We start from the raw sequence: 15,657 nt of genomic DNA on the forward strand, positions 1-15,657 counted from the left end.
TCCTTCAGATAATAAGCTGTGGTTCTGCCCCCAGGATGGGCTCAGTGCCGCAGTTAAAGGCAACATGTGGTGTGACCTTCATCTCTTAAGTCTCCATCACTTGCTTACCTGAGATGATGCAGGAGCTCCGAGATGGAACATTAAACAAAGTTTTTTTAAATAGGAATTAGATTTAAATAGTTAATAATAGTGTATTTAATATAAAGACATGAAAAAGGAAAGCTGTTTACTCATAACACCTGACAGCAACATGAAAAGACATTAGACTACAATGAGGAAGCCCTCAGGAGAATAGGCAAAGTTGTTTTCCATGACTTTAATTAATTTTCCTGTTTGTAATTAATTCTTAAACAAATATTAAACCTTAATACTTGCATATATATTTACCAAGTTAATTCATTTTAAGCACCTTGGACTCACTAAATATTGAATAATCAGTAATAACACATATTATTATGTGGTGTAAATGTTAGAATTCAAAAATAATATTTACAGTGTAACAGATTATTTTGCCTTCAGCAGGTTTTTGAACAGTTACAGTGGAAGTTTAATAAGCTCAGTCTGTACAAAGAGTCAGACACATGTTGCAAATCAGCAACTCCAACACAGGAGGAAACAATAATCTTGGGTTCTAATTCTTTTCTTTCATGATCTTAGTTGGAGGACACGTGTAACCTTTGGGTGTTTCTCTGACAAAGTTACATGGAGCATAGTGCAGATTTACAGTTTAACAGTAAGCAATGACTGTAAATGGTTCACAAGTAATGTGTTAAAGGCTGGATTACTTGTTTCAAGAGGATCTTATCAAGCTCCAAACAAATAAGAGCCCAATTCTTTTCCTACAACAAATACGCCGTATAACATGCAGTATATCCAATAATTGTGCAAGGCAAGTGTTCGTCAAGGTGTGGGTTTTCTCAGATAACAGAATTATTTGTCTCATGTTGTAGCATCCTCTACATGTCTGCCAGTCTCTCCTGTAGAGCTGACAGTTATTCCACACAGCAGCAGGAGGCAAAGTGGCACTGTTATGGAGTTAAATGTCAAGTGCCTCATTAACATTTGTTTCCCTGTAGTAATTGGCCTCTCCTGTGGAAGATGTGGGACCATATGAGTAAAAAGAGCTGCCGCTTCACCTAACCAACCTCTGTCACCATGGGCCCAAAAATATAATTTGCCCAGTGTTGTGTTGCATAATTTAATGGGGGAACGTTCAGATTTTGTGGTCCTAATAAGGACTTAATATTGTTGCCTACGCTTAACAAATGTAAACTCTAATCATTCATCCAGCAGCCAACCAGCATGTCTCCTATTGTCCATTTATGACACGGTAATGGCTCAGAGAAACACGTTTGAAGCCAAAAGCACGACACTAAAGGATTAAAAAACAATTAAGTTCAGTGGAAAGTGAAAATGGGCAAGTACGAGAATGAGAGAAATGGGAAGATTTACAAACATCTGTCTTTGGCTATACTTTATTTCCTCTCTTTAGAGTTAAAAAGAGTATACATCAACATACAGTCATGGAAAACAATTATTAGACCACCCTTGTTTTCTTCAATTTCTTGTTCATTTTAATGCCTGGTACCACTAAAAGTATATTACCTGAAGAATGAAATGAACGCAACAAAAAATGCAGCTGATTCCATAATACTTTATGTCCTATTTGACATGCTTAAGCTTAATTGTATTCCCAGGGTATATAAGAGGCCATTTCATGTCATAAGCAGCACTGCACATGCTAAGGCCTAGAGTGGTTTCCTGCTTACATTCAAGCCTTAGCACAACTCAGAAGTTGTCAGCTCTCACATAATGCCATAAAAAAGAATTATGTGAAGCCACAAAGGCAGCCATCTTGGCACTGCTGTAAACTGGCATGAGTGAGAGACAGGTAGCCAAAAAACTAAAGATCTCCAAGACAGCCATTCATTACACCAAGAAAAAGCAAGCCGAACATGGTACTTCCAAATTGCTAGCTGGTCGAGGCAGGAAACGTCTTTCTACCCCACGAGATGACCGTGCACTCATCTGTTCCTGTGTCAGGAATCGTTGTCAGTCCTCCAGGGACTTTAAAAATGAGTGGGCACTGTCGAGAAATGTGACTTTTTCAGCAAGGACAGTTCGAAACCGACTTCTTGAAGCAGGTCTGAAGTCACACAGGGCACGGAAGAAGCCCTTCATCAACGAAAGGTAGAGGAACACCCGGTTACTCTTTGCTAGGGATCACAAGGATTGGACTGTTGATGATTGGGCTAAGGTTCTCTTCAGTGATGAATCCAATTTTGAGTTGATGCCCACACCAGCCAACCTATTGGTTAGGAGGAAGCCTGGAGAAGCCTACAAACCAGACTGTCTTGCCCCTACAGTAAATCGGTGATGATCTGGGGTTGTTTGAGTATGGGTGGAACAGGGCAAATGCAATTGTGTGAAGGGCGAATGAACCAGGTAACGTACAGGGCTACTCTTGAAAACAGTCTTCTTCCATCAGCTGATAAACTCTTTCCTGCCTCGAAGGACTGGATTTTCCAACGAGACAATGCCCCTTGCCACACGGCAAGGTCAGTTAAAGCCTGGATGGAGAACCAGAACATTCGAACCATGTCTTGGCCTGCTCAATCACCAGATCTAAATCTAATTGAAAACCTGTGGAACATCATCAAACTCAAAATGGAGAACCACAAGCCCAAAAACAAAGCAAATTTGTTTTAATTTTTGCAACAGGAATGGGCTGCTGTGACAGCAGAACAATGTCAGAAGCTGGTGGAGAGCATGCCAAGAGGCATGGCTGCAGTCATCAAAAACAATGATTATGCAATCAAGTACTAACTCCTGTGTGTATCATGTGACTAAAACAGACAGAAAAGAAAACATGGAATGCCTAAAAGCACTGTTTTTGGCAGTACAATGCCATAGCTATTGATGTAAGAACTTAAGTGATTTTGGTTATTATCAAGAAAACCATGGAAAATGGCTAGATATCAGCTCTTAAATTAAACTCTTATGAGCTATTTTTGTTGTTATCATTATATTTGTCCAAACAAATGTACCTTGAGTTGTACCAGGCATTAAAATGAACAAGAAACTGAAGAAACAAGGGTGGTCTAATATTTTTTTCCATGACTGTATTTTACCCAACCTCACTCAGCTCAGCTAACCAAACACAAGGAGCCTGTCTCAGATATGTTGTACATATTTGAATGATTATGTTGTGAGTTGTGGTTTATCTCCTGTTGTCTGCTTGTTGATTTTTGTGACTCTCTCAGATCACAGATAATGTTGATTGTGTGGTTGCACAGAGATACATGAGATTGGTCATACTTTTGCAGAAAAACATTTTTACATCATAGCTTTTATTTTCACTTGATTAGTAAGTTACATTAGTGTCAGTGTGGTTGGAAAAATAAATACTCTGGTGTAAGCAGCTTATTAATGTAAATGATCTGTTCATAATTTGAAGGACAAGTAAATACTTGTTTAGACCTCTGGCTACAGCAGCTGTTTATAAAAAGGAGATCCAGCAACATGCAGCAGGTGGCCGAATGAAAAAACCACAACATTTTTGCAACATGTTATGGTACAGTAAAAATACCTTTAAAACATTTTTCAAATCATTTGTGTTCCAGTTTCATAAAACTGTAAAGGTGACAACTACACATATTTGACTTTTAAACCCACCACCCACCCTGAAGCTATGTGTAACATTAATGCTCCTTCCTCTGATTTTATCTTTGCAAGTTGCAAATATCATTATAAAGGTCTTCACTCATTTAGTATCTGGCCAGATTGTATATTTCATATTTGTACATAGATTATCTCCTTTTACTTTCTCTATTTTTATCTTTATTTATATGTTTAATAGTTATGCACCAACTTACCAAGGCAAATTCCTTGTATGTGAAAACCTACTTGACAATAAACTTGACTCTGATTGTGATTTCGTACAAGGCAGCACGTAGTACCGAGGTCTCCTCCTCCTGGTTGTTTATATGGCCTTGTTATACTGGTGTTCAAACCAGTTTTTCTAGTCGGTAGCTCTTGCTGTGTAAACTCATTGGTATTAAAGAAAAAAGCCCTTGAATGTGTTGCGGGAAAAGTCATATCACAAAAAGTTAAATCAATGTAACGTGTAATAAGCATTTTAAATCTTCCATATAATGTAGGCTATAGTGGATTTATAATAGGCTACCTGTACCTGTGTTTTTCCAATGTAAAAATGCTAAATAGCAGTAAAGTTTAATAAACTAAAACACAGTTAAACATAACTATTTAAGGTGTTAATACATTTTAGCCCAACCCCATAGGTGGCATAAAATACCTTCCATACATTTGAGCATCTACGGTTAAAAAAAAAAAAAAGTATTATTATTATTATTGTTGTTTTTCTACAGCCAAAACAAAAGGAGCGTCTTTATATAGTTAAAACTAAAAAAATAACTAAAAAACGGAGTCGAGTTGAGCAAGTTACGGATATTGAACAGCATCCATCCAGGGTTGTACCATCAGTAAGCGACTGTGATGGGCGTGTACCAACACTTCGCTGCTAGCTAAAATGATAAATAACGTTAGTGACCACTGTGAGCTAAATGTTGTCGTCGGACTGATACTTGGTAGTGTGAGCCATAGACATATAATACATACATACACATAATGTATTACATATCTACGGCGTAGACTCTGTTGAAGTTAGGGCGACATCAAAAACCGTAAGCGAGTCTTTACAGAGAAAAGCCCTTGGTGTAGCATTTGAGCTAGCTAGTTAATCTTTAAGTTACCAATAGCTGAGACCCACGAGACTTTAAGGGACCACGGTGATTCAGCGAGCTCGCTACAAAGAGAGACCCCGAGAGCCTCAACACCCACAACGAAACATTCATTGATGTTAACGTCTGTCACTTCATGTGTGTCGCTTTCGGATCGCCCCAGTGTTTTTATTAATTGCCTGGTTTCCATCCTCCAAGATGTATGGGATGTCGGGATGACAGGAAGATGGCAAACGGGGTTGGAAGTGAGTAACGCTGGTACCTAGCAAATGTCACGGCATGCTATCTGTTAGCGGCGTCGTTACTGTTGATGTTATCACTAACTTCCTGCACGGCAGCCTCCGCTCCCTGCAGGGGAGCCTGCAACGATTAATGGCTGTCATCGCGAGTTGACAGCTCTGTTCGCACTTGGTGGTGGTTCCAGTTGCCGCCAACTGTATAAACGACGTGGTTTTAATGTGCAATCAGTTAAACCGGACAGTATGCGTCCACAGTGACCTGCTGGCGAGGTTGGGCAGCTTTGGGGCTGCATATAAAAATTAATGCTCAAGAGATTTAACAATTCTGTCCGTACCAGGCCTCAGAAAGACAGCAGGCGATCAGTTGAACATGGTCGTTTTTAAACTAAATAATGCATGCATTATGTTCTGTCTGTCCCCCCCTCTACAGAGCACAAGCTACTTGTCATTGGACCAACAGAGCCATGGTCAGTGAGGGAAAAGCTGTGTTTGGCCACATCTGTCATGAAGAGTGGAGACCAGAACTGGTGCTGTGCTACTGTTCTATTTTTGCCACTTTAGTCTAAAGCTGGTGTCAGTGATTCTTTATTGTGTGACAAATTTTCATGTGTCATAGTCTATGATATATTCATACGCAGTCATTTGTAGTTTGTGTCAATATGTTAAACTGGTCAGAGGTTTTTACCCATAAGTTCATCTTTTAAGATTCGATAGAATCAATAAGGTTGGATCTATTGTTGGGATTGTTGTATTTATGTGTGCTTGAAATGGTGGTTGCTGTCACAGCCCAATGACACGCAAATACGATAAATTAAGCACAGGTAGGCATGTAGTGGTTTGTTGCTGTGAAGGACTGGCATACTCTCTATGATGTTGCACCATGCTTTAATTTTGCATACATTTCGCATGGATTTACAACTAAAAGACTTCCAAAAAATAATAATAACAAACAAATGGACAAAACAGATCAGAAGAAATTTGACTTAAGACATTGTTTTAATGTAACCAGGACATACTGTAAATAGTGGGCTGCAATGGGCTTTAAAGTGTATTTCATCTTGGATTGCTTTACATCATCTCAACAGGGTATCTGTCAGTCGAGCCCTCAAACCGTTTGCAGAATCTGGGCGACCACCTGACTGGTTCTCTCAAAAGGTACAACAAAACCCGAACTCGCTCGACAGCGGAATACGTAGACCAAATTTATGACCTCTGCAGCAGGTTTGCCCCATTATATTTTGTCCTGTGACAAAGCTGTTCTTGACTTGCCTTTGGCTCTTCACAGCACTGTGCATCCAAGTACTCTGAGCTCCTGGAAACAACAGAGGCCCCAAAGTGAGCGCATAAGTGACTTTTTATCTCAAGCAAGCTTTTGTAGATTTACAAGCCAAAATAAATGCATTGTCAGCATATGCCAGAAAACCACGTCTTAAACTAATAATGCATTTGTTACCTTCAGGCGGAAACGTGGTGAGAAAGGTGAAGTGGTGGAGACGGTGGAGGATGTGATAGTACGCAGGCTGACAGCTGACAGGATCGATGAACTAAAAAAGCTGATAATAGAAACACAGGAAAAGCACAGGTACACAAGCATCGCGTTTAACAGCACGGACATAGCAAAGTAGTTGCATCAAACTGCATCGATGAGACTGGTTGACTTGGTGCTGTTTTCATAGGAAGCTGAAGAGAGAGGCTGAACTCATCCAAGCAGGACATCTAGATTCCAAACTAGAGGAGTTATGGGAAGAAATCCTGCAGTAAGAAGCATCAAACTGTCTATCTGATGTGTTTATACAATGGTACAGTACATCTTTTATTCATTAGCCGCTCTAGTGATATGCTAAATAAATGCTTTTATGTTTATCTTTCAGGAAGAAGAAACTGGAGGAGGAAGAAGCAGAGATAAAAAGAAAAAACACAGATGCTGCCTATCAGGGTATCTCCTTCACTTTTAAGGGGGATTTGGGTGGGGGGGACATTGATATAGAATTACGTTTTAGTAATTGAATTGATGATCTATAAATAGTATCTTTACCTGTGGAAAAAACGAAGTGAAATTGTTCAGTTGAAACATCCTCAGCTGTTCCATCTACGCTCTCTTGGCCCATTTGCAGTAGACATTATCCATTATTCAACGTCAGCTGAAAGTGTAACAGCTTTTAGAGGTGGCAGATAGATTTATAGCATTGTATAGTGAAGCTGTTTTGACTGTATTACTGTAGAGTTGATCAAAAATGCACAGGAAATTTAACTTTTGAGATATTTCTTATTTGGTGGAACTAAACACTGACTTCGAGCTTGTTCCCTGATAAATCAGCACCACCTAAATCAAAATGGTACGTTCTCTGTACAGTGGCCATTTTAGGACAACTCAGATTTAACTTCAGCTTGAGATTTAACCTGTTGGTGGAGCTAGGAAGTCTGTGGATTGGACTGTGAATACTTGTACCAACATTTCCTAGCAATCTGTCCAATAGCTGTCGAGATGTCTGACTCAATTCTTGGACCAATTGCTGTAGAGCCACGCTGCCAACATGGCTTAATCATGGCATTTTCTTCTTGTAGAAAAAAAAGAAAACATAGTGGGTTGAAAATCTGCTTTTGTGTGACTGATAGGAAAATCCTCTCTATGCTGCCCCTCCCTCTTCCAGCCAGACAGGTGGCAAAGAACACGCCAAAGCGAGTGCCTGGCATCACCATGCATTCGCCCTCAGGCTGTAGCTCCCCAAGCCAGGAGTTCTCACCAAGTGACCCACTCGAGTGCTTGACACTGGATCTCGCATCGACAAAGAATGTAAGTCAGTGAAGTTTCAAAGGTATTTAAGGTCTGCCTTACTTTTAAGCAATCGTAACTCCTCTTTGGACATTTAAAACTGTTTGCTGGTGTAATATATGTGTTAATAATCTGTATTTCTCTCAAGATTACTGCAGACCAGTCAGTTTTCCTCTTTGAGCTGGGTCTTGTGTGCCACATGTTAAGATTTGCTAATGTGATTTGCCATTTCCGTGTTATTGTAAAGACCAGAAATCTTGTGCTACAGCTATGGCACACTGTTATACAAAACACTTAAAATGTCCTTTGTATAAAATTTTAGCTGCTAAAAGTAACTAAGGAACTTAGGCATAAAAACAGAAATTATGGCTTTATTAATTATCTTTTGGAAAGGGGGCAAATATTCTTAGTAATTCCCAGGAACACATTAGAGACACGTTAGAGAGTTCATAATTGAAAGCATTCCTGGATTGGTATGGCAGTGTGACTTCATGTCCCCCTCTCTCTGTTTCCAGGCTTCAGGATCAGCCAGATTAATGACAATTTCTGAGTCTTCTGGACCTGACATCAGCCACGGGTCACTTCTGGATGACCCCACCCAAAAGAAGCTGCAGGGCCAGAAAGCCACACCACCACCATCTCCACTCCTGTCAGAGTTACTGAAGAAAGGCAGTATCTTGGCCACAAATTCCAGACTGGTATGTGGAGGGGACTTATTGTATTATGCCGACAGTGCCAAGCTCTGTAATTAATATCTCCGAGTCTGCAGGTGATCCCATCTTCATCTCATCATTTGTAGAGTTACTGTGCATTTAGGAAGTATTTGATCATTGTGTCTTTCATTCTGTTGTGTGGTTTTGGTAGCTGTGGTTGTTTTTGCCCATTGTGCTAAGATTTCAGTCATTTTTACAAATGTATTTAATTATGAAATGCCATTGGATTTGTAACGTCCAGTCTGTTTTCACCTCAGGACATTCTCAGTGTTAGGATTTTCTCTCAGTAGATTTGCTAAAGCTTTTCTAAAGTTGGATAATATGCATGTGTGAACAACTGAATGGGTTTCAGGTGTTGTCTCAGGCTGTGCCACACAAGGTCATTCATGTTCCTGTATGAAACCATTGCAGAGTTCAGAATATGCTTGGTTATTGTCCTGTTATTGCTTCTATTATGTGTGAATATGCACTATGAAGTCTATACTTACAAGTTATTATACAAGTTTCCTGTTTTTGGAAACATGATTGTTCTTTCTACCCCTAAAAGTCTTAAAGGGCTGTACCACTGAAACAGTACATCCAGTCAGGAAAACATTTTGACTTGTTTTCTTGAAAGAAGTTGACTTGAAGAAATAAAAATATGTCATTTAACAGTTAACACATCACTACATCTATTTTGCATTTGTTTGTTTTTTATGACTTTAAGACTATAATTGTGTTGGTTTGTGTTACAGTTCATAAGTCTGCATTATAGTTAACATATAGAGTTGCACCACTAAATGTTTTGCCTCTTAGTTTCTCAGGCTTCTCCTTGCAATCTGCAGGTGGCTGTTTTTTTTTCTTCCTCTAAGCTTTTTGTCATATGTCATCAGTGGTTCCTGTATGGTATGATTTCCCATTGCAGCCAAGCAGCTGTCATTCATTCTGTCCCTGACTGAGGTTTCTTCTTGAATGGTTGCTGGACACTTGACTCCTGGAATTGTCTGACTTGTTTGGTGAAATCCCAACATGTCAGAATAAGTTTGTCCTTTACTAAATCTTTTGCTCCTCACATTCCTCTGGTAATGTTTCTGCTGGGACATGCAGTGTTATCTGTAGGCTGTAAGCTAAAATCTATAATGTAAAATATGTAAAACATACACACAGGGATTGTAGTCATTCTGATTTGTGTTATTTATAAAAATTATACTTTACATGATGGATTTGTAGTTATTTGTCAGCAGTTATTTTTAATACAAGCTGGGAGATTAATGATACTTGATGTGCACTTCATGTAGAAGAAAACAGACAAATTACATGTAAAATGTTTGACATGCATGTATTCGTTTATATCTCAGATTGGGGAGGGTGACGTGCCCACTGGTAATATGACAGGAGCACATGACTTGCAGCTGGCTCCGCCTAGTCAACTTCTCTCTCAGGCAACAGGTACAGATACAGTGTTCATATGTGATCACGTATTCACCCCATTTGGGTATTTATTGTTTTATTTGTTTGTGTGTACAGTGTGTACATTTCATTTTCTTTACACTGATATTTCAAAGTGAAAACAAACGCCTCACAAAATAATTCTACCTTTATTTGTAGGGACATCTTTTATGTTTCCTTTGTATTTGAATCCTAAATGTATGTATGTTTTCTTTAAAAAAATGCTATTATTGTCTCAGTTGTTTGCTCATACATTGGAAAGCTGAAAGCCTCTGCTGTTTGTCTGCACTCTGCAATTTGTGTGTCTTGCATGGCAGGTGCCCCGATGTTGTCTCGTCTCCTGGAGGCGGGTCCCACCCAGTTTTGTGCCTCATTAGGTTTCATGGTCAGTGCAGACTCATCCTCCAGTGCTCCTCTCTCTGCTGCCACTCCCGTTCCTGTTGACTCTGCTGCCTCAGCAAGTACAGGTCCGTCCACTTTGACCCGTGTCCAAACCGCTCAGTGCTGAATCCGCAGGCTAAACCTTCTCACATCCTGGATGTCACCTGCTTTGTAGCAAGAGAATTTCAGACTTTGTTGGCAATTTCAAAGATGTAATATAATGTTAAATGTTAAGGTAACAGGTATTACAAAGATAAATGCGAATGTGAGTTTAGATTCATTGTGGTTAAAACATAAATACAAGCTAAGGATAAAGCTTGAGTTAAGTATGCTGTATAGAAATATACAATTAATTCTTTCGCTACTGCTACTACGGCTAGTTTAAAATTGTATTTTGAAAAAAGAAATGTCTGTTTGCAGAGATGGATGTGATGGTGCCGTCTGTGCCCCCTGGATGCGAGCCTGTCTCTGCAGAGGATAAGGTGTCAGAGCTCAGTGAGGAGGATGTGACTGTGTCCTACATGGGAGATGAGCTGGATCTGAAGACAGTTGGGGACATTATCGCCATCATTGAGGACAAGGTGCAAAAATTGCAAAAATGTCTCTATATTTGTGCAGCAAATGAGATCAACTGTGGATAAATTAAAGCATCTATAATGCCTGCGTGAGGAAAGTTCTTTTAAAATGTGGGTATTTTCTTGTTTGGCCATTAATCTAGTTTACTCACCAACATCACTGCTGAGATTTAGGGACATGGCGAGCTATGAAAAGAAATAGAGTCGTATCTCTTCTTCTACAGGCAGATGAGACTGCAGAGGCTTTGGATGCAGCTGCAGTTGAGGCTGCTCTGTCACTGTGTGAGGAGAACGGCCATGCTTTGTCTGGTGCCTGGGAGGCTGGGCCTTTCCAGCCCCATGAGTCTCACCCCGCAGTGCCCACAGGGGTCCCACAGTCTTCGTCTCTTCACAGTAGCCTGGAGGGGAAGACAGAAGTGTTAGAACTTCATAGTGGGACTTCAGCTTCACTTTCCTCTATGTGCAACAGTCAAAAGAACTGTCTCACAGCATTCGTGGGACTGAGGGGCCTTCCTCCCACCTCCTCATCCTCATGCAACTCAAAGAGTTTGGAGCACTGCCGCACTGGAGCGCCTCCACAGCCTGAGGCAATGGGAGTGACTGGAGAGACGGTGCACCAGAAAAGCCAAATTTCATTGGATGTTACCATAAAAAGTGAGAAGCGGGCACAGCAGAGACCTGTTAAACCCCACAGAGGTATGCACACCCATGCATAAATACTAGTTTTCACTTGCTTCATAACATGCAGTTTGCATGTAACTATGCATTTTGCATAACCATTTCCTTCTTATTATTCGTCTTTACTATCTTGGCAGACTCAGTGTTAGAAGATAGCCCACTGACAGAAAGGCATCCCAAGGTATAGCACCCAACGAGGACAGTGCGAACATGATGCTTGTAATTGCTGTACTGAAATGAAAAATGTGCTTAGCTCCACAGTATTCCTGCACGACGAGCTCTGTTTGAATCTCTCCGCATCTCTCCACCATCTTTGCAGGGGAGAAAGGCTGAGGATGGAATAAGTGTTGGGCGAGGACAGAATGCCTCAGGGACTAAAGTGCACAATGAGGTCAACGGGCCAGAAGTGTGTGGAGAAGAGGAGGGTGAGGGATTCTTGTCAGAGCCAGATGGGGAAATGGAGCTAGAACCTGCGGCCAGCGAGAGCGAGGACGGATACAGCCTCCACACGGCTTCCTCTTCTCTGCAGCTCCACACGACCGCAGACTCCATCCCCAGCAGCCCTGCCTCATCGCAATTGTGAGTGAAACGCATTCAGCCATATGCAGAAACTGTCAATTAGCAACATAAATTTCTCACTGTTTCTGCTTGATAGTACTTGCCTTCTGATGCCATCTTTCTTCTCACATACCATTATTGTGCAGTTCTGTGTGCAGTGAAGATCTGGAAGCTCTACAAGCTCACAAGATCTGGAAGAAAGCCATTATGCTGGTGTGGCGTGCAGCGGCCAATCACAGGTCAGAATATGGCGCTCTGATATATTTCCTTTTTTAAATTCATGGTGTCATCACTAAAAACAGATGTAATGTGATTTGTTTTGTAGGTATGCAAATGTCTTCCTGCAGCCAGTAACAGATGAAATTGCACCTGGGTACCACAGTATTGTGCACAGGTAAGCACAGCGTATGTTTGCTGTGGTTATATTTTATGGCTATTTTCATTTCACTAAAGGTTATTGTAGAGGTTACTTGTCATATTGCTCATGCAGAATGTCTTTTCAGACACTAACAAAAACAACCTTGTTTTTGCTGGACGACATTGGATTATTGACATTCGCCAACACTAACCGCCTCTTTGTGCTTCACCTTTACAGGCCAATGGACCTGGCCACCATAAAAAAGAACATTGAGACCGGTTTGATACGGACCACCGCTGAGTTCCAGAGGGACATCATGCTGATGTTTCAGAATGCGGTCATGTACAACAGCCTGGATCATGACGTGTACCACATGGCCCTGGAGATGCAGCGTGACGTCCTGGAGCAGATCCAGCAGTTTCTAGCCACCCAGCTCATCATGGAGACATCAGAGTCTGGTATCAGCGCCAAAAGCCTGAGGGGCCGTGAGAGCACACGCAAACAGGACTCTACTGACAAGGTGCTTCACTAGAATTTTGAAAAAAGCAGAGAGTACAGAAGAAGAGACAAGGGTGAGACAACAGGCTGACTTAAAGGTAGAAGAAAGTAGATCTGCCTGCCATTTTCCAAAGCATGACATTCATTTTTAGATTGATAATCTTTAGGGTAGCCATTGGTTTCATGTGCTATCAAAATCAACTTGCAGAGACATGTAATCCATCATAATGAAAATCTTTTTGTCAGAAGTCAACTTTTTTATGCAAGAATCCACCAAATTATCTTTTTCACAATGTACATATTAATTTATTGTTTATCTCTGCTCTCCTCTGAGTTTTCAGTGCATGAATGCAATACTTTTTTTTTTTTTAGCTGACTTTAATCTTGGATGAAGGATTAACTTTGACTGTATTACTATACAAAGATAACTCCCCAGAAATGTAAGACATTGTTCACTGTGGAGATTACTGTGTGTATCTCAAACTAATGGTCGACGAGTAGGCAAGATATTTATTTTAAATCATATGTTGTGCTTTGAAAGATGGTAGGCAAGAATGTAATAATGCAATAATGTAAAGAACATTACTGACAACTATTTACCAAAGCATTAGTAAGTTTTTACATTGATATTCTACCTTCAAGAAAGCTATTGTTTTCCATTAATTTCAAAAACAGTATGAAATTGAACAGGCATATTATTAGCCTGATGATCACATTAATTTCTGTTTGTTTGTTTTGTCAAAGATGCATTCTTTTTTGCATGCTAATGTGACTGAGTGAAGAACCACTAATGTTGATGTTGGAGATTTGCGCTACATGTACAGAGAAACAAATAAGCAATGTGAGAACACCTACATTACAGCTACATTACGATACCACACCTTGTAACTTTAACTAAACAAAATCAGGATAACTAAAGGTTTTGATATTTTTTACACATTCTGTAAAATCCATCCTCAAGAAGGCCCTGCGCCAAAACACGTGGTGAAATAAAGGAGATTTTTTCCAGTTAGTCAGCTAGTATCAAGTTGTTACTGAAGCACCTTGTTAGCAGGTGAAATAGCAACAGCCCACTCCTGAATATTTGGATGACAATTTACCTGTCTGAAGTGTTGGGTGTTGATATTTCATAGTGTACTGATGTTAACCGAAACCAGTGGTTGACGGGAAGGTAGGAGATGATTGGAAAACTGCTAAGCTTTGAAAAATGGTTGACAAGAATATATCTCTGTAGTATATGTTGTATGTAGTTAATGAGCTATACATGCTGGCAAGTTCCTTAAAAACTGCCTGAAGTGGATACGTAGTGTCATTGCAGTGCAGTGAGGAAGTGAAGAGTAAAAGTTTAAAAATAGCCACATGGCAATATACCAATTTATGTAGCAGTCGTTCATTTCGTTGTGCTGAATATACTTTGTGTTGTATCTTTCTTGGCTTTATTTTGTCTCTCTCCTCTCTTCCTCTTGAGACTTTAAATGCTCTTTTGAGTCGCAGCTCTGATATGCATTATCTTCCTCTTACAGGACACTGTCTCCATGTCCTCTCCTGCCTTCCTTCTTTCTCTTTTTGTAAGTACTTTCCTTTTCCCTTTTTGTCTTGTCTTTTTTTTTCCAGAGCTGAACTCTAACAAAGCATAAAAGTCATACGTGGCTTTAATATCTTGAAGCACAACTTTAAACATTAGTGTCAGTTCAGTCACATACATTGAGTGGAGACTAAACGTGGCCTTATAGATTTCCCACCTAACAGTTTCTTCCTCTCTTTGACTCTAGGATGGCGGCACCAGAGGGCGCCGTTGTGCCATAGAAGCCGACCTCAAGATGAAGAAATGAACATGCAGTATGAAAATGATCTGACAGTGTCCCTGAGTTGAAGTGAAAGGTGTGATACCACAAGACTGAACGTATCTTCTGTCATTTGCACAGAGTCTCACCCTGCATAATGTGCAGTGTAGCCTTCACTTGCACTCTACATTAAATGGGTAGACTATGATGTGGAGAAGCTCTCATTTCTTCTGAGACAGCCATGCAGACATGGATTACATACTGTATAATCCCAGATTACAATGGGGCATTCAGAAAGACTAGGTCAAAGCTTTCCCATAGTTGCAGATCAGTAAGACTTATCCTGCTCTAAATTACATCAGGTTGTAGAAATGAAGATAAAAGTTACTCCGAGCCTACAAATGGTCTGAAATTAAGCCTACAGGGGACCTGGTTGAATCTCAGATTAGTGTGGTTGATTTAAAGAAATAAACCATGTTGGTGATCAATATGTAAAACCAGAGGCCAAAGAGTACGATTAACCTAGAATTTCTGAATGATCAGGGGTACACATACTAATTTCAACAACATTGTCATTGCTGGTATGAAATCGGTTGAGTTTTTTTGTTCTTTTCTTTTTTCTAATTTTAAAAACTTTGAGATCACTTTTAAATATGGCTGTATCGTTTGTGATTAATTGATTTTATCTACGCTACACTTATTGTGAAACAGAACCTACGTGCATACTCATTTTCAGTATTTTTGAGCAAACGTCACGTCAATGAACTGTTTTGTGGACTTAAAATGTTTGAACAATAAAATGTCAGAAAGAGCCCTCAACCCACTATGTTCAGTTTGAATGTGCACAAAACATTTCCACAATACCAACACAAAACACACCAGAGCAGAAACCATGGCAGTTATTTGTTTACC

At 40.1% G+C, this 15,657-nt stretch overlaps 1 protein-coding gene across 5 annotated transcripts; it reads left to right on the plus strand.

The window, feature by feature from the left end:
- The first annotated feature begins 4,490 nt into the window (after positions 1 to 4,490).
- Positions 4,491 to 15,564, plus strand: LOC127364049 (bromodomain-containing protein 8). 5 transcript variants are annotated; one of them, XR_007884967.1, is made up of 18 exons: positions 4,491 to 5,005; positions 5,430 to 5,526; positions 6,085 to 6,154; positions 6,285 to 6,334; positions 6,459 to 6,581; positions 6,676 to 6,756; positions 6,871 to 6,935; positions 7,651 to 7,793; positions 8,288 to 8,470; positions 9,823 to 9,913; positions 10,231 to 10,380; positions 10,715 to 10,875; positions 11,867 to 12,126; positions 12,252 to 12,344; positions 12,431 to 12,499; positions 12,701 to 13,035; positions 14,485 to 14,529; positions 14,734 to 15,564. XR_007884967.1 is itself a non-coding variant. In XM_051401171.1 (18 exons), the coding sequence occupies exons 1-18, from the start codon at positions 4,963 to 4,965 to the stop codon at positions 14,791 to 14,793; spliced, it is 2,067 nt and encodes a 688-aa protein (XP_051257131.1). In that variant the 5' UTR covers positions 4,491 to 4,962; the 3' UTR covers positions 14,794 to 15,564. The 5 variants fall into 5 exon arrangements, 4 of the variants coding, with proteins under 4 accessions (XP_051257131.1, XP_051257134.1, XP_051257132.1 ...); XM_051401171.1 differs by having other exon boundaries at positions 12,701 to 12,983; XM_051401174.1 differs by lacking the exon at positions 14,485 to 14,529.
- The last annotated feature ends 93 nt before the right edge of the window (positions 15,565 to 15,657 follow it).

This window comes from Dicentrarchus labrax, unplaced genomic scaffold, assembly GCF_905237075.1.
Source record: "Dicentrarchus labrax unplaced genomic scaffold, dlabrax2021, whole genome shotgun sequence".
Classification (NCBI taxonomy): Eukaryota; Metazoa; Chordata; class Actinopteri; family Moronidae; genus Dicentrarchus; species Dicentrarchus labrax.